Source organism: Malus sylvestris, chromosome 6 (genome assembly GCF_916048215.2).
Source record: "Malus sylvestris chromosome 6, drMalSylv7.2, whole genome shotgun sequence".
NCBI classification, from domain to species: Eukaryota; Viridiplantae; Streptophyta; class Magnoliopsida; order Rosales; family Rosaceae; genus Malus; species Malus sylvestris.
This window is the reverse complement of record NC_062265.1, coordinates 19,565,550-19,584,922: the sequence shown is the minus strand read 5'-3', so window position 1 is coordinate 19,584,922 and position 19,373 is coordinate 19,565,550. Positions and strand designations below refer to the sequence as shown.

Below are 19,373 nucleotides of genomic sequence, written 5' to 3'. Positions count from 1 at the left end.
GTGTGGAAGAGGTTGCAGGTGATGAAGGGGTGAAACCTGCTTGAAAAATGGTGGAGGACCGTCGGAAAACCACCCCTAGTCAAAGCCGGGTTTTCTGCATATGTATGGCAACGGGAAGGGGAAGGGAAGGCTGAGAGCTTCCATTTCTCCTCTCCTAATTGGTGGAAAGGTTATTTTTTTATTTATATATATTTTTTCTCATTTAATTGGTCCCTATTTTCTATCCTTGAAGTTGATTGGCTTCTTTCCCACAAGGTGAGAGTTCAATAATATAGTAATCTGAAATGTAGGTAACAAATTTCAAACGTTCGTAACTATACCGTTATAATTCGGACTCGCAAACGACTTTCGCTTATACATTCGTACCATCGAGTATTACGCAAATACCTCAAAAGAATAAGTCATACGTTATTCTAGACGATGGTCAATAGAAATCAAAATCTTTGCCTCTAGACATTTTTGTCAATTCCCTCGATTAAAAATAAATAAAAACGAAATTTTAGGGACGGGTTGTCACAATTAGTGGCTCGAAAAAACTCTTTCTCAACCAAATTCCAGCCCGTTCCAATAAGTGAAATATTACTTTTTTGGTTCCTAGCACTGTTGACATCAGGATACCAATTTGATGAACCTAAGGCAATTTCCAACCGAAGGGTCCAGAGGGTTAGAGGGTCGAAAATAGCTCGAAAATCGTCTCCAACCGAGGGATAGGCCAAAGGGCTCGTGGGCCCCACTGAACAAAAAATGACCAAGGGGCCAATCAGTTGGCCTAACCCAACTAGCCAACCCCGGGGCGGGCCAGAAATTTGAATGCAACGGCTAACTGCTATATTTGAATATTTTTTTTGGGCCAAAATTTTTTAAAAATATTTAATTATAGGCCCAAAAAGCTGATTAGTTCAATATTGGGGTGCCACACATGCAAGCCAAACTTTTATAAGCATGTTTGCTTGCCAAAATCTCTCCTGCAGCTGATGTGGGACAAATATAATGGGTGCCACACATGCAAGCTTTTGTTTGCTCAATTCTCTTCCACGGCCGATGTGGGACAACTATAATGGGTGCCCCAAATATAAACTTCCTATTAGAGATGGTAAATGTGCATTTATACATGTACCTATCTCAAACTAAGTTGTACTAGTAATTGGATACTTAAATTAAAAAAATTAATTTAACATAAAACTGTTAATGGCCGCAAGTAGACATGAAAACGGCGCAAATTACTACGATGAAGTAAATGTTTTCACAATTTATTTTAAATAGTTAATTATGTTTGGCTTTATGGCCATTTGGTCCTTGGTTGGAAATGATTTTTTGTAACAGGGCTAAAACGAGCACTATAATCCTTTGACCCTCGATTAGAGATAATAAGAAATATGACCTTGAACTGTTTATTAAAATATTAATTTGTTAGAAGTTCAGAGGGCTAAAACATAATTTGTTAGAAGTCCACAGTTTTTTTTCAAAGCACAGCAATACCAAACCAGCCCTTAACCCAGCGAAGATACTAAGACCAAGACCAAAAGAGAGAAGTAAGAGAGGGGGAGGAATGTGGGGCATGGAGGCCCTGGAGGACTCTGTGCCCTAAGAAAGGGCAATCTGATGAGGACATCTAGGTTGGTACTCGGGTAGGGGTCCGTCTGTCCAATGGCAATAAGTCTTTCCTTTCGTATGGTCAGAGATACTTACACCCCACCACACCTCCCGTCAGGCCTCACTCACCGGATCAGATTAAAGAAAAAGGTCAAAGTACTCTCCCTCTCTCTCTGTCCTGCTCAGTTAGTAGTTCACAGTTCACACACACAACTTCATTCAGAAGCTCAAATTTTCATTTCATTTTTTTTCTCCCCAACCCCTTTCCCTTTGTCTTTTCCTCCCTCCTTTTTTTCCCCTTTTCCACCTCCTGCATTTTCCAGTCCAAACCCTAGACTTCAAATCTAGGGTTTTGTTCTGTTGCTGGGTCTGAGGCAGTCGCTCAAGAGCTGCCAGGTTGTTATTCTTGCTTCTCTGTAGCCCCCTGAGCTCCGGATTTTCTACATTTTGGTTTTTGCTGGATATTTTGTGTGATGGGTCTGTAGGGGTCCTAATGTTCAGGTTCTGCAGTCACTTGGTTACTTGTTTCTGTGGGTAAAGGTCCGAACTTTTTAGGGTTTTTAGATTTTTCTGGAACTTAAAGCAAAACCCTTTTTTATAAGCTCACTCTGTTTTTGTATTTTGAAGATTTAGGGTTAAAGGGGATTTATTTCCCCTCTTTTTTTTTTTTTTGGTTTTTGAAAATAATGTTATAACGTTTCCCCCATTTTGTTTGAATTTTCTGTTTTCTGTAAAATTGACTAAGAGGGTTGTAGAAACAATCTTTAGGTGACAAAGAGTTGAGGTTTTTAGTGACAAATCTCTTAGTAAATGCATGGATGGGAGGGAAGCAATGGGATTGTCTGGTGGGTCAGCTTCATACTACATCAGTAGGGGAGGAGGGGTTGGTGGGTCTATACCTGGATCACAGGCTGGCGGCGGTGGCGGACTTCACCATGCTGCACTTGGGTTAAGGTCCATCTCAAACACCCTCATCCAACCTCAGTCCAATGTGAGGGTCAGCTCTGTGGGATCAACGTTCTCAGTGGAGCCTTCAAGACCCAATTTTGAACATCATGGCAGTACCATGAATGTCACTCCCGGAGCGCCTTCAGCTCAGCCTGTAAAGAAGAAAAGAGGGAGGCCCCGGAAGTATGTCCCCGATGGGCCAGTTTCTCTGGGGTTGTCTCCCATGTCGGCAACACCTACTCCTACACCGGGTTCAACCAGTCCGACCCCGAAACGTAGTAGAGGGAGGCCACCTGGGAGTGGTAGGAAGCAACAGTTGGCTGCTCTTGGTAAATCTCTGTGCAATTGCTAACACCCCTTTTTATGTCTTACTTTTGTTTGCTTCCGGTTCTAATTTTATCAATTTTTCTAAATTTAGTTGGCTAGCATGTAGTGGCCCATTATTGTTTAGCATTTTCTTATCAATTTCGTTCATTCAATTTCTATAAATGGTGGTTAATTCATGCCAATTCTGCGTATGTTAGTAAACTTCCCCCATTTTGTAAATTACGAGTAATGTCCTTGAGGTGCTCACTAACAAACGACTGTTTTTAGCACAAACATCTAAAGATGTCAGGAGCAGAGATGCATGTAGAAGTAACAGTCATGGATTCTGGTGTTATAGTTGTTTTATGTACGCTACACTTGATTTTTTATTTTTTTTTATCGTTGGTGGTTAGACGTAGGGCGTCAGGTAGTCGACAGCTGGCACTCTATGATCACGTCGAATCCTTATGAAAATGAATCCAGAACAAAATCGCGCTAAAGCTAGGGCGTCACCCGTAAGTGGCGCGCTGTGTGGCCCGAGCACAGTGATAAGTGAGCAAGGGTCGTTGTATCTCCATCGGCACCCGGATGCAGTGTTAAATGAGCAAGGGGGCCATAGAAACTTCTTTTCGAACGACTCCACTCAAAGTTGTTTGGGAGCATATGCTCCTATCAACTTTACCCGGGACACACAAAAGAAGTACTTTGATCCTATTAGACGGGGGAGGGTGAAGAAGCTAGGACAGAAGGGTAGAGTTCAAGAGAGCAAAATGCGTTTAGGAACGTGGAATATAGGAACCTTAACGGGAAAATCTATGGAAGTAGTGGAAGTTATGGTGAGGAGAAGGATAAATATTATGTGCCTACAAGAAACTAAGTGGGTTGGTAGTAAGGCAAAGGATCTAGAAAACTCAGGGTTTAAACTTTGGTATTCGGGCACAAATAGAACGAGAAACGGTGTTGGCATCATCGTGGATAAGACCTTGGTACAAGATGTTGTAGATGTCAAGAGGGTAGGAGATAGAATCATGGCAATCAAGATTGTAATAGGACAAGAACTTATCAATGTGATTAGTGCATACGCACCTCAAGTAGGGTTGGATACGAGTTCGAAGGAGAAATTTTGGGAAGATCTTGGAGACTTGGTGCAAGGAATTGCTCAGACGGAGAAGTTATTTATAGGAGGAGATTTAAATGGACACGTGGGCAGGGAGACAGGCAACTATGGAGGTTTTCATGGTGGCCATGGTTTTGGGGAGAGAAACGAGGATGGGGAAGCTATCTTGGATTTTGCAATGGCATATGATCTCTTCTTAGCCAACACCTTCTTTAAGAAGAGAGAAGAACATGTGATCACCTACAAGAGTGGGTCGTCAAAAACACAAATAGATTTTCTTCTAATGAGGAAAGGGGATCGTATAACTTGTAAGGATTGCAAAGTTATACCAGGAGAGAGCGTGGCTAATCAACATCGCTTGTTGGTGATGGATGTACATATCAAAAGAGTAAGACAAAAGAACAAGACTTGGAAGTGCCCAAGGACTAGATGGTGGAATCTAAAAGAAGAAAAACAAGCCATTTTCAAAGAGAAGGTAATCACCCAATGTGTGTGGGATAGAGAGGGGGAAGCTAGCCAAATGTGGGATTCCATGGCTAGTTGTATCCGAAAAGTAGCAAAAGAGGTATTAGGAGAGTCCAAGGGCTTTGCCCCACACCAAAAGGAATCTTGGTGGTGGAATGAGGAGGTACAAACAAAGGTGAAGGCTAAGAAGGAATGTTGTAAAGCCTTATACAAGGAGAAGACCGATGAAAATGGTGAAAGGTATAGAAAAGCGAAGCAAGAGGCGAAGAAAGCTGTCAGAGAAGCTAAGTTAGCGGCTTACGACGATATGTATAAACGACTAGATACCAAAGAAGGAGAGTTGGATATCTATAAACTATCTAGAGCAAGGGAAAAGAAGACAAGGGACCTAAACCAAGTGAGGTGCATCAAGGATGAGGATGGAAAGGTTCTTGCTACAGAGAACGCGGTTAAAGACAGATGGAGAGGTTATTTTCATAATCTCTTCAATGAAGGACATGAAATGAGTGCTTTTTTAGGGGAGTTGAGTAACTCAGAAGAGTGTAGAAACTACTCTTTTTATCGTCGAATCCGGAAGGAAGAAGTGGTTGTAGCTTTGAAGAAGATGAAGCATAAAAAAGCAATAGGCCCAGACGATATACCAATCGAAGTGTGGAAACTTTTGGGAGAGACAGGTATAACATGGCTCACTGACCTTTTCAATAGGATTTTGAAAACGAAGAAGATGCCAAATGAGTGGCGAACGAGCACTTTGGTGCCTATCTACAAGAATAAGGGCGACGTACAAAATTGCATGAACTATAGGGGTATTAAGCTAATGAGTCATACAATGAAGCTCTGGGAGAGAGTCATTGAGCATAGATTGAGGCAAGAGACACGGGTTTCGGACAACCAATTCGGGTTCATGCCAGGGCGCTCAACCATGGAGGCAATCTATCTCTTACGAAGATTGATGGAAAGATATAGAGATGGGAAAAAGGATTTACACATGGTCTTTATAGATTTGGAAAAAGCGTATGATAGGGTCCCAAGAGACATTCTTTGGAGGATTTTAGAGAAGAAAGGAGTACGAGTAGCATATATCCAAGCTATAAAGGATATGTATGAAGGAGCAAAGACTGCCGTAAGAACTCATGAAGGACAAACCGAAAGCTTTCCCATAACTGTAGGATTACATCAAGGCTCATCCTTAAGTCCTTACCTTTTTGCGTTGGTAATGGATGAGTTAACAGGACATATTCAAGATGATATTCCTTGGTGTATGCTTTTCGCAGACGATATAGTGTTGATAGATGAAACTCAGGAAGGGGTAAATGCAAAGCTTAACCTTTGGAGAGAAGTGTTGGAATCTAAAGGTCTTCGCCTAAGCCGATCAAAGACAGAATATATGGAGTGCAAGTTCAGTGCAAATGGAGGCCAAAACGAGTTAGGGGTGAGGATTGGAGATCAAGAAATACCAAAGAGCGACCGTTTTCGTTACCTAGGATCTATCTTGCAAAAGAACGGAGAATTAGATGGAGATCTCAACCATAGAATACAAGCTGGATGGATGAAGTGGAAGAGTGCATCCGGCGTGTTATGTGACCGCCGTATGCCACTGAAGCTCAAGGGAAAATTTTATAGGACGGCAATAAGGCCGGCGATGCTGTATGGCACAGAATGTTGGGCGGTGAAACATCAACACGTACACAAAATGGGTGTAGCGGAGATGAGGATGCTTCGTTGGATGTGTGGGCACACGAGAAAGGATAAGATTAGGAATGAGGATATCCGGGGTAAAGTAGGAGTAGCCGAAATTGAAGGAAAGATGAGAGAAAATCGGTTACGGTGGTTTGGACATGTGCAAAGAAGGCCTACTGACGCTCCGATTAGAAGATGCGACTATGGGACAGAGGTTCAGGGCCGAAGGGGTAGAGGAAGACCTAGGAAAACTTTGGAAGAGACTCTAAGAAAAGACTTAGAGTACTTGGATCTAACGAAGGACATGACACATGATCGAGCACAATGGCGTTCTAAGATTCATATAGCCGATCCCACTCAGTGACTTGGATTTTCCAAGTCTCCAACCGAGAAGTTTTCCTCACTCGGAAAATTAAGGGAACACTACCCCAACCTACATGCTCCACTCAGAAAGCTTCAACATACAAGCTTCAACAAAAGAAAATTCAAAGAACTTAGCGAAGAAGGCTTTGGTGTATCTAACACAATACGTTGAAATGAAGGAAAGCTTATTTATTGATATCCCCGATAAGCTACAAATATGTACATATACATGAGTCAAAATAAACACACAAGAGGGAGCCTTCACAAAGGTTGCTTAGGAGAAGTCTCAGCAGTCGGTAGAGCCCCAGAAAGAGAAGGCACCGGAGGGGGATCATTTGGAGCCTCAGTACTGGACAGAACCCTAGAAGGAGGAGGCATCAGAGGTTGATCATTTGGAGCTTCATTACGCGGTACAGCCCCAGAAGACGAAGACAATAAATGCCTTTGGAACAAACCCACAAATCTCTGATGATCAAGTAAAACCTGACCATCAGTTTCCTTCATCTGGTCAAGCTTCCTCTTCATGTTTGTAGCATAGTCATGTGCGAGCCGGTGCAACTGTTTATTCTCATGCTTGAGCCCTCTAATCTCCTGTTTGAGACTCATCACTTCAGCCGCCAATGATTCAACTTGGCGGGTTCGAGCAAATAGGCGTTGGGCCATATTAGACACAGAACCTGCACACTGAACACTGAGAGCCAGCGAATCCTTAACAGCTAACTCATCAGACCGTTTGGAAAGTAGTCTGTTATCTTTGGGAGTGAGAAGGTTCCTGGCCACCACCACAGCGGTCATATCATTCTTCATCACGGAATCCCCAACGGTAAGAGAACCAGTAGGGGAGACGAAGGATGGGCGCCATATGTTGTCTGGAGAAGGCGGGGCTGCCTCTTCAACAAGGTTCAAGTCAAAACGACGGTCGGAGGGGCCAGACATTTTCAAAGGTGTTGAAGAGAGGAGGTCGGACAAATCAAGATCTTAGAAGTGCAAGAATGAAGCTTCTACTGGTGGAGATTCAAGTGTGCTTTGGAACTTAATGCCAGCCCCTATAAAAATCTGCACTCGACGGAGCTTCAGAAATCGAAGAGGCGCCTGCTCAGAAATCGAAGAGGCGTTTGCTTTCTCAAAAGCTGGGCTGCTTAGAGATCACGAGGGTTGATCTCAGAAATCGAAGAGGCGTTTGCTTTCTCAAAAGTTGGGCTGCTCAAAGACCTCGAAGGCTGATCTCAGAAATTGAAGAGGCGCTCGCTTTCTCAAAAGCTGGGCTCCCCAGAGACCACGAGGGTCGATCTCAGAAATCGAAGAGGCACCTACTTTTCCAGCCTTGTCAGCACCTGTCACACGCACACTCAGCTTTGCGAAAATTATGGGCATTCTGTCGAAGACTTCTGGGGAAGTAGAAAACACATGAATCTTACTGTTCAATCACCCACTTCCCACACGCAACAATAGCTCATGGGTACCACAGATAACTTTGCCAAAGTTCTCTGCCAAAGTTGAGCACGTGAAGCTTGCAGCTCCTACTACATCGCTCTGACCAAGAAGGGTAAAAGAATAGCAAAGAAACAGCACTAACAAAGTTTAGACCCATAAATTTTGAAGGTCTAGCTACCATATTATTACCCACAAGGGTAAAGGAACAGTACCACTGCTGGATAATTGGAAAGTCCTTGTGTGTCAACCTCTGTGCTTCGTGGCAAGGTAGACTAGCAAACATGCCCAACCTTTACTCACATTCGAGAAAACACTCCCAATAAGATTGCTTGCTCCAAAATCGAAGAGGCACCGTCCTCCGAATCTCGAGAACCAGACTCTCAACATGACTACTTTCTTAAAAATCGAAGAGAGGGTAAAGGAACAGTACCATTGCTGGATAATTGGAAAGTCCCTGTGTGTCAACCTCTGTGCTTCATGGCAAGGTAGACTAGCAAACATGCCCAACCTTTACTCACATTCGAGAAAACACTCCCAACAAGATTGCTTGCTCCAAAATCGAAGAGGCACCGCCCTCCGAATCTCGAGAGCCAGACTCCCAACATGATTACTTTCTCAAAAATCGAAGAGACACTGCTCCCCGAATCTTCGAGAGCCAGACCCCCAGCATGATTGCATTCTCAAAAATCGATGAGGCATCGTTCTCCGAATCAATCGAAGAGGCGCTCGCTTTCTCAAAAGCTGGGCTGCTCAGAGACCACGAGGGCCGATCTCAGAAATCGAAGAGGCACCTACTTTTCTAGCCTTGTCAGCACCTGTCACACGCACACTCAGCTTTGCAGAAATTATGGGCATTCTGTCGAAGACTTCTGGTGAAGTAGAAAGCACATGAATCTTACTGTTCAATCACCCACTTCCCACACGCAACAATAGCTCATGGGTACCACAGATAACTTTGCCAAAGTTCTCTGCCAAAGTTGAGCACGTGAAGCTTGCAGCTCCCACTACATCGCTCTGACCAAGAAAGGTAAAAGAATAGCAAATAAACAGCACTAACAAAGTTTAGACACATAAATTTTGAAGTTCTAGCTACCGTATTATTACCCACAAGGGTAAAGGAACAATACCACTGCTGGATAATTGGAAAGTCCCTGTTTGTCAACCTCTGTGCTTCGTGGCAAGGTAGACTAGCAAACATGCCCAACCTTTACTCACATTCGAGAAAACACTCCCAACAAGATTGCTTGCTCCAAAATCGAAGAGACACCGTCCTCCGAACCTCGAGAGCCAGACTCCCAACATGACTACTTTCTCAAAATCGAAGAGAGGGTAAAGGAACAGTACCATTGCTGGATAATTGGAAAGTCCCTGTGTGTCAACCTTTGTGCTTCGTGGCAAGGTAGACTAACAAACATGCCCAACCTTTACTCACATTCGAGACAACACTCCCAACAAGATTGCTTGCTCCAAAATCGAAGAGGCACCGCCCTCCGAATCTCGAGAGCCAGACTCCCAACATGATTACTTTCTCAAAAATCGAAGAGACACTGCTCTCCGAATCTCGAGAGCCAGACCCCCAGCATGATTGCTTTCTCAAAAATCGAAGAGGCATCGTTCTCCGAATCTCGAGAGCCAGATACCACAGACCACTTTTTCAAAGTGCTCTGACAGAGTTAAAACATGTAAAACTGGCAGCTCCCACTACCGTGCTATGACCAAGCAGGGTAAAGGAATAGCATTACTACTTGTTAGGGAGACTCCTATATATGTCGACCTCCATCCCCAACAGACAGGCAGACCTGCAAAAATGCTCAACCCTTCATCATATCTGAGAGGGCACTCCCAACGAAGCCTTTCGAAATATTCAGCTTTCTTTCCCCCCGATAATACCTCTGCAAACAAGCTATACTAGAGCAAGAATATCTCATATCATCAGGGTTAAAAGCAAGAGTATCCCATATCATGCTTTTTCCCTGTCTTTTCCTTTGGCCTTGTTTTTACCTGCAAGACAAGGAGAAAGAGAGCAATCAGTCAGCACTTGGAATCAAGCTTCCAGCCAGGAACTGACTGCTTGGAACCCCTTACCTGATTACTTACCTGGCATTGCTCTCGAGTACTCATCTTCAACATCTTATGTTTCCAGGGAAGATTCCGCATCTGCTTGAGGAACAGATAGGGCAAGTGCGAAGGATACAAGGAAGCATGTGGAGACAAGCGTAACAGCACACGTGCCGATACATCCATTACTCTGTCAAAAGAAAAAGTATCCCATATCAGCAGGGTGGAACGTACTCTAGATTTGATGGACTTGTTTTGACCCTCAAATTCTTCAGTCGGCCTTATACTCTGGAGGAAACCAGAAAACCCTCCAGCTCAGTTCAAGAATAAGCCTGTGGAAAGTTACTTCTTCAAAAGCAAAAGTATCTCATATCATATCTTCTCATTTTTCTTCTCTTTATCCTTCATGCTGCTGCAAGATGGGGAGAAGGTGAACAATCAGTCGGAGCTCTGATTGCTTACCTTGTCTGTCACCTCTTTCAGCAGACCCCCTAGCTCGGCGACTTGGGGGACTCTTACTACATGGTTTGTATCGCGCTTGACCAAGCCTGAAACTACAAGTAAGCTTCAAGTGAAATTGATACATTACCTTGTGCATCTCCACCAGTTAAAGATACCACCCCTGGATGGAGGAAGAGTACTTCCAGAGAAGATGCCACATCTACCTATGAGACAGATAAGGCAAGTCAAGACGACACCACACTCCGATACTTAGAAGTTTCGTGATTACGAGATCATTCTCCCACAATATTTCCTAATGTCATTTGTACTAAATCATTCACTTGTACTCACTAAAGGAGAGCTTGAACCTATGTACTTGTGTAAACCCTTCACAATTAATGAGAACTCTTCTATTCCGTGGACGTAGCCAATCTGGGTGAACCACGTACATCTTGTGTTTGCTTTCCTATCTCTATCCATTTATATACTTATCCACACTAATTACCGGAGCAATCTAGCGAAGATCACAAAAAGCGACCGTTTTCGCTACCTAGGATCTATCTTGCAAGAGAACGGAGAATTAGATGGAGATCTCAACCATAGAATAAGATCTGGATGGATGAAGTGTAAGAATGCATCCGGCGTGTTGTGTGACCGTCGTAGGCCACTGAAGCTCAAGGGAAAATTTTATAGGACGGCAATAAGGCCAGCGATGTTGTATGACACAGAATGTTGGGCGGTGAAACATCAACACGTACACAAAATGGGTGTAGCGGAGATGAGGATGCTTCGTGGGATGTGTGGGCACACGAGAAAGGATAAGATTGGGAATGAGGATATCCGAGGTAAAGTAGGAGTAGCCGAAATTGTAGGAAAGATGAGAGAAAATCGGCTCCGGTGATTTGGACATGTGCAAAGAAGGCCGAATGACGCTCCGGTTCGAAGATGTGACTACGGGACAGAGGTTCAGGACCGAAGGGGTAGAGGAAGACCTAGGAAAACTTTGGAAGAGACTCTAAGAAAAGACTTAGAGTACTTGGATCTAACGGAGGACATGACACAAAACCGAGCGCAATGGCGTTCTAGGATTCATATAGCCGACCCCACTTAGTGGGAAAAGGCTTTGTTGTTGTTGTTGTTGTTGTTTTGGTGGTTAGACGTTTGTAATTTTCCAGTTCAAGTTTTTCTATTTCTCACATGTTTTATAAGGGCGGCTTATTCTTACTATGTCTTTGATGTTTTAAACTGTTTTCATAGGAGATTGGATGAACACTTCGGCTGGATTAGCTTTTGCACCCCATGTTATCACCATTGGAGTTGGAGAGGTATGCTAGACACCGCTCATATTAGTAAGATACTAAGAATTGATGTCACAAACATTTTGTGCTCTAACAATGGAGTTGCTCCAATGTGTTGTGCTCAACAGTCCCTCCGTGAGGACACTGGAGGTTGTCGTTGTTTATTGTCTTTGTTTAATTATGATTTCAACCTGCATAGGCTCTTAAATTCATGCATAAGGAAAAGAAAACAGATGAATACCAGAAATGGGCACTGATCATTCTTACCGGCCTCTATTAGGCTTGCTTCAGATAACCAACTAGAAGCTTCTGACCAAATAGTTTTTAGAATATTGAAGTGTATGTTTATGGATCATAAATCTATAGAGCTACACTATTATAATTTTGCATAATGCTTTACCTATTATTATGTTAAAGCCCGGTAGGAATTATTAGAAGTTAGAACATGTAAATATCAGTTGAATGGCCATATCACTAGGATTCCAGAAAGTCAAGATACATAGTACGTACATTTGAAAAAACACACGCAAGTCAGGCTACTCTATATGCATGCAACACTTGTCTGTCTACTGTTTCCTTACTGATTTCTGTAGTGTCTGGTTATTGGTGAAGGTCTTTATGTCATTGTCTTGAACTTGCTTTTGAATGATAGTTATCTGTTGATTTATTGCTTAAATGCATATGAACTCCTGCCTCAGTTAAACATTTTTCCTTATTGTTTTTCAATAGGACATTGCAGCAAAATTATTGTTATTCGCACAACAGAGACCAAGGGCGCTATGCATATTGTCTGGAAATGGTGCAGTGTCTTCTGTAACTCTACGCGAGCCTGCATCTACTGGTGTCAGTGTCACATATGAGGTTAACTCAATTTTCTCTTTAATTTTGCGTGTTATGGCGCGTAAGAAAGAATTCCATTTTAGATACTTTTCCTTCTATGTTGGACTATATCTAAATTATGGATAATTCCATTTCAAAAGTGGGATATGATGCCACATGTTTCTTATTTATAAAAACATTTCTTGCAAATACCAAAGTTGGCAACTTAGTTGAGTTAGTGAAGTGTTGTAACGTTTATGATCGCAAAGAGCTGTCCACTTCCAGGCTCATTGTGTAAGTTTGTGGTTGGTTATATGTATAGTACATCTCATTTTCTGTAAAAATTTGAACATTTTTAGTTCCTAATGAGAAATTAGGGCAGTAATTAAGTACGTATCAGCAGAAGAAATAATTCCATTTTAGTTCCTTTTCCTTCTATATAGGACCATATCTCAGTTAGAATTTCTATTCCAAAACTAGGATAGGAAGCTGCAAATTTTCTTCTATTTGTTTAAATCATTTCGTGCAAATACCGTAAGTTGTAACTGTAGTTCAGTTGTTGAGCATTATAATGTTTATGATTGCTAAGAGCTGTCCGCTCATTGTGTAAATTTGTGATTGGTTATAGTTATAGTACATTTCATTTTCTTTTAATAGTTTGAGCACTATGTTTGGTTCAAATAGCTGATGGGAAAGGGAAACTAGTGCAGTAATTAACTACTTATCAAATACATATGGGGCAGAAAAACAGTTGGTAATGGTATACAATGTGCCAACACGGCCTTCGGGCCACCAGTAGAATTAGAACTAACGAAAGAATAGCATGAAAAGGAGATAAATGAAGTGGGCTAGGAGGCAGGGAGTCTGTTTGGAGAATGTCTATGTTGCACCAATACTTCAAATTTGGACAAGGGTGAGTATCGGATGCCTACACCCTCATGATACCTTCCGATACGCATCAGATACTCCATTTGGAGTATCATTGACTTTTTGTGGTGTTGACTATAGGATACTTGTACTCCTAGCATACGGTCAAGATAAAATATTAATCTTGACTTAATTAAGTTAGGAATTTGGGTTGTTGTAGTTTCTAAATTCCGTTGTTCTTGTGGATTTGGTAGAGTCACCGGGACATTTAGAGATGGATGTAGACCCATCGGACAGGGATAATCATTCCGTTCCTGGGATTGGTGGGGACCATTCTCAAAAATCATAAATACTGAGCAGTGAGTTATTTTATTAATGTTAAAAGATAAACATGAATGCTTCACTCTTTTGTTATTGAACGTATATAATGACATATGAACCCTGTGGAATATAGTTTTAAAAATATATATTAGTTTAATTTCCATATCGTATCCTTATTTTTTTAGAGATTTGCCGTGCTAGCGTGTACCGTATGGTACTGGATATCCCCATCTGTACCTTTATCCGTGCAACATTGGAGGATGGTAAGGAAAAAAACTCTTAACATTTGTTTACGGTTTGGGGTTTTAATCTATACTGTGATGTTCATGGTTTTTGAGGCAGGCAATTTAAATCTGCCTCGGGGAAGGTTGCTTGCATGCTTAGTTAGATGTAAAAGGATTTGTCAAAGGGTCTTGTAAATTGTAGATGTCCACATATGACAGCACACTCTTACTGTTTGATGATTTAATGGGTTGATGGTGGCTGTAACAGCTGCAAGTCTCAGTGAGATCGCCAGATAATCAGATGGTAGAATCAGGAGATGCTTATGGTGATTGCCGTTGAGGCTGTTGCCAACCCTTCTTAGTGGCCGAACGTAATATAGTTCAGTGGATTGGTCAATGCTTATTAGTAAGAGGAGAAAAGGTGCCATTAGGAGTGGGGTTAACTGTTAGAAGCAGGTTAAACATTGTTACTCTGACAGTAATTAGTTCAGAATCCCTGATACTATCCAGGTTTTAAGTAGGCTGGGATGCCTACTTCCATCTCAAAGAGTATCAACATTTCTCTTTTAGTTGTTCCATTCTGGAGCAGCTCAAAAGGTTTACATATTCTTCCCAGAAATGTGTTCTTAACTTTATCAAGTAAATTGTCTATCACAGTATTCAGCGCTGAAATAGTGAATCATTGCTCATAAAAATGCACTTACTTTTGCAAGTCCAGTTTTTGCAATAATTAGCTTATTTTCTCCCTTTAACTTGATTGTTTATGTGGCTCTGCAGGGTCGGTTCCAGATATTATGCTTGTCAGGTTCGTACTTAGTTGCCGAGGATGGTGGACCTCACAATCGAACAGGGGGAATAAGTGTTTCCCTTTCTAATCCTAATGGTCATGTCATTGGTGGTGCTGTCGCAGTGCTTATTGCAGCAACTCCAGTGCAGGTATTTTGTTTACTGCTCAGTAATTTGTTCAACGTTTCTAGGCTGAATGCTAATATTTTATTTCCTGCTGGTTGTCTGCACTTGCACACATGTCGTGACATTTGATATTTGTCTAGCATCGGATGATCTTAGAAGCACTTTTATCAGTTCTAATTGTAGTGAAGGAATGCAGATGCCTATTGAAGATCCGATTCATGTGTTGTTGCAGGTTGTGCTTTGCAGTTTTGTATATGGTAGCTCGAAGACCAAGAACAAGCAAGTGGCTGGTCCCAATAGCGACGAGAATTCCGAGCCACAGCATAGCGAGAAATTGGCTCTACCAAGCAGTGCCCCACCTACTCAAAATTATAATCCCTCCGGTGCAGGCATTTGGCCTGGCTCGCGGCAAGTTGATTTGAGAAATGGCCACACTGGTATTGACTTGACTCGCGGATGAAGATACGCTGCAACAGACATGCCGGTTTTGTATATGTGTTGTTGTAAATGAACTGCATCTGTGAGAAGGGTAACTTGACGACCCTTCACCCACCGGCGGTTAAACAAGTTTATGCTAACATAATCTGTAACAAAATCCATTACTCTGGGAGATGTTTCGGTGACATAATTCACCCATTGAGGAAGTTTCAAGTAGTGTGGAGGTTAAGATACTCATCTGTAGCAAGATATTCTTTTGGCTTTTAGGTGGAAACTTCCTATTGAATCAAAAGTCCTTTTGAAGTTCGTAACCATTTCAAAATCACAATTTGCAGAATTGTATGCCGCACATGTATGGATGAATGAGCTTCTCTTTCTTTTTGTACAATCTTCAGAGCAACTTGTGTTTTGCTATCATGGTGATGGAGCATCTCCTGTTCTGTTCGGGGCTTGTTGGTAGTGATTCATTAATAGGGACATAATCACTTTTGGGAAAAGCTATTATAGCCTCAGAAGTGATTATAGCCCCTTCTAATGACGGCCCTGCTATTGTCTTTGATTTGTTTGGTATCTTGATATGTGGTTCCATGTGTACCAATCTGGAACCATTAGGATGTTTACCACTTTTGTTAAACTATGATCGTAAGGGAGTGTTTTGGGGACAACAGTGCTTGTATTGATCGGAAAAACATAAAGCACAGCGAAGAATGCTCGTCCCCCGTCTGCTCAAACAGGTGTGAGTTAGGCGATGGTGGCGTGACCATATCGGACCTTTATTTCGTGAATGCCAGCAGACGGGCATTTTCTTCAAAAAATGTGTCCACGAAATTAGCGTCTTTAAACTCCTAACAACCAATTAACAGACCAGGTTTTACAAGATTTAAAGGAAACTAGATGAAGCTAGTGAGTTTTTGTATCACAGGTCACTGTCAAAGATGGTTCGGAACAATGTCAATCATCAAACAAAGAACAGAAATCGTTTTGTTCAATTAGTGAATCTGGCGGGGAGCACCCTCGGGGTAACGCCTTTGCATCTCACAGTATTCATGAGGCTTCCAATAGCCTGTTTATGTCATGCTGCAAAAATAATACGATGTTAAACAGCTGAGTACTTGACAAAACCTACCGATGATCACTGCAATAAACAACAGAAGCAGCATAACATTATATTTGAGAATTCGACGTCCAGGTTTTCACCTGAAGGCTAAGGGGTGAAGTTGTTGGGTAATAACGACCGACAGGTTTCCCCTGCTTGTCAACAAGAAACTTAGCAAAGTTCCACTGGATATCGTCATCGAAGAATCCCCATTTGCCTAACTTCAAGAACTTGTACAACGGAGCAGTATTAAACCCGTTTACTTCAATCTAAAACAAGAACAAAAATGGTAAATTTAAAAGTGTGCAATAATTACAACGTCCAAGAACACATCTAAAACTCTTAACCTGCAAAATTCCTAACGGGAGTTATATGAAATTCTAGAAGTTTAAGTTTGTTAGCATGCACATAGTTACAATGCAGTTGTTCGTCGTTTTACAAAGACAATGCATGAGGCATCCAGTCGAACAATCTTCTGGCTTGCCTAAAAGTCTAATATGTTTACACTTTTGGAAAGCAGATGCAACATAACCTAGTGTTTCGATTCTGAATCTACCTTGTTAAAAATTGGGAATGCTGTTTTGAAACGAGTGCAGGCAAACTCTTGAATCTGTTCATTACTTCCTGGTTCCTGAGCCGCAAACTGGTTACACGGAAATGCCAGAATCTCCAAGCCTGCGCCGCACCCCCGGTACATCATACAAAGGAGAAGAAGTAAAGAGAAAAGTAGAAATATTTCAGTAACCTTTTGACCTAGTAATTGAGTTTATGATGAAAATGTTCTTTCATATTACAAAACTGAGGGAATTCTTGTTCTTCTCATAAATTAGACTGTTGCAGAAGCAAAACAGTATAAATTTAATTACTAGAAGAAAAAAAGCTTCATCGATCGATGGCAGCTGAAGACTAAATTTTCTAGAAACCTGATTGTTACAGTTAAATTTTTTAATGGTTATTAAAATGGCGGGCATGAAAAAATAACATCAGCTCAGAATCCATACCTTTATCTTTATACTTTTGATATAGTTGATTAAACTCCGTGTAGTTTTCATCCGTCAATCCACTGCGCAAATCAGTGAAACGAAAATCAACAATCAACAAAGAACTTTGCATTTTTTTGGTTAAAATATTACGAAGAACGAAAAAAATGCCAGAAAGGTGATTATAAGGAATACCATTGGGAAGCAACATTAACAATCACTAGAACCTTTCCCCGGTACATGCTAAGATTCACATCCTTTCCTTTAACATCCTGCACAAAACATATAAATTAGCAACCATCAGATGAACTATAAATCAAGATACAATAAAACTACTTCTATCCAACATATGAATTTCGTTTATGGATTTGTACAGCTAGAGAGAAAGAACACATTCAACGCAATCACATATTTTCGAAACTATCTACCGTTTACTATATTTACAGTTTGAAGAACATTTGGCGTTGAATACGTGTATTAGAGCACAGCTGGGAGTAGGTACAAGATACCATTTTCATGTCTGGTAAACACACTCTTGAGAATGTGATACCTGCTGCATGGGTATTAACTTTCACATGAGCATGAATTTCATATCAACTGGCTTCCCTCAAGAATTTTTTTCCCATCATTTTGAAGAGCAAGCATTATTTTTTGACTAATTTACACTACTTGTAAATTAAAATACCGACCTGATAGAACGTTATTATTGAAAAACAGAACAAATTTTGATTCCCACTACTTTGTAAAACAAACATAGGAACGGGAGAAATGGCGACATCAAAATTTTCCATTTCCCAGCGTTTCCAAACACGAAATCAAAATTTTCCATTCCCATCTCCTGACAATAGACATGGGAGTTTTCTTCGCAAAGAACCTATTCCGTGAACTAAACGACCAGTACTGATATTAACCAGCCAGACACAGAGAGGAGAAATGCAAAAACTAATTGAAGATAGGCTTGTTTACCTTGACAGTGTATTCGTAAATTGTTCCAGTTGGGAACTCATTGGGTTGGCTTATCGTTTTACTATCTGGTCCCAACTCTGAAGTACCACCTGCTAGTAAAAGTCACAAACCAGCCAAATTAAGGAACACATGAACTATGCCTGTCACTTTCACGTTCTTATTTTGGGTTGATTGTAGCAGCACACTCACTACTTAACAACGCTACGCTTGTTCTACATTTCAGAAAAAGCTATAGAGCAGTTTAAAATATCGCATGTTTATTTTGGGTTGATGCATGGTAGTGCGCTTGAAATCTCCCTTTCCGTTTAGAGTAGTTGGAGTATCATTTAACAAAAAAAAAAAAAAAACCCCTAAAGATTACTGGCGAAAACTGCAACATTGGCACATTAGGGTAAATGAAAAGTAAAAACACAGGTTAAATGATTAAATGCAACTTTTGCACCCAAGATAAAATGTGAACGAAAATTGCACAACCATAGCAATTTCTGTACAAAACTAAATTAGGGTAAAAAAGAAAAGAAAAAAAGAACAGAAGCTTTATCTTGCCTCGGGGAATTGCTGTAAAGCAACCAGAAATCTTGTTTCCCATGGAAGATATGGCCAACGAGAAATAAGATCGACAGAAGGGGATGTTGGAAATCAACTCCACACCACAAAATCAGCAAGAATCCCTTAAGTGATGCTTTCTACGAAATCAGCTCTTTAGTGCTTGAAATTATGATGGAGATGCAATTCAGAGTGGAGTGGTGGTTCCCCTTTCCTGACGGTGGAGATGAAATAACGATGGTAGTTCAGCCATTCTTTTTCCTTAGAACGGTGGACGTTGTTTAGTTTTGCATGCTGCTTTACACATGTTTAGAATGAATAAAATAAACTTGGACTTTTATAATGAATAAAATAAACATGAAATTTTGACAAAAACCAGAATTTATAAATTGACGTACATAAGTTTTATCATTTGGATTCATAGACAAAGAAATTTAGAATTTCTTCGTGTAAAAATACTTGGAACTTGAGACTTCTATTCCCGAGTTTAAATTCTATATA

The 19,373-nt window shown here is 41.2% G+C and overlaps 2 protein-coding genes across 5 annotated transcripts; one reads left to right on the top strand and one right to left on the bottom strand.

The window, feature by feature from the left end:
• The first annotated feature begins 1,724 nt into the window (after positions 1 to 1,724).
• On the top strand, positions 1,725 to 15,606 carry LOC126627342 (AT-hook motif nuclear-localized protein 5-like). 4 transcript variants are annotated; one of them, XM_050296807.1, is made up of 6 exons: positions 1,759 to 1,989; positions 2,362 to 2,870; positions 11,663 to 11,730; positions 12,433 to 12,564; positions 14,712 to 14,870; positions 15,079 to 15,606. In XM_050296807.1, exons 2-6 carry the CDS (start codon positions 2,408 to 2,410, stop codon positions 15,304 to 15,306), a joined length of 1,050 nt encoding a protein of 349 aa, XP_050152764.1. In that variant the 5' UTR covers positions 1,759 to 1,989; positions 2,362 to 2,407; the 3' UTR covers positions 15,307 to 15,606. The 4 variants fall into 4 exon arrangements, with proteins under 4 accessions (XP_050152766.1, XP_050152765.1, XP_050152764.1 ...); XM_050296808.1 differs by having other exon boundaries at positions 1,749 to 2,870; positions 11,666 to 11,730; XM_050296806.1 differs by having other exon boundaries at positions 1,760 to 2,870.
• A 667-nt stretch (positions 15,607 to 16,273) lies between these two features.
• On the bottom strand, positions 16,274 to 19,164 carry LOC126625499 (probable phospholipid hydroperoxide glutathione peroxidase). Its single transcript, XM_050294577.1, has 8 exons — positions 18,873 to 19,164; positions 18,327 to 18,415; positions 17,556 to 17,632; positions 17,382 to 17,443; positions 16,937 to 17,055; positions 16,520 to 16,649; positions 16,411 to 16,419; positions 16,274 to 16,347 (listed from the first exon to the last, which is right to left on the bottom strand). The coding sequence occupies exons 1-8, from the start codon at positions 18,913 to 18,915 to the stop codon at positions 16,274 to 16,276; spliced, it is 603 nt and encodes a 200-aa protein (XP_050150534.1). The 5' UTR covers positions 18,916 to 19,164.
• Between the last annotated feature and the right edge of the window lie 209 nt (positions 19,165 to 19,373).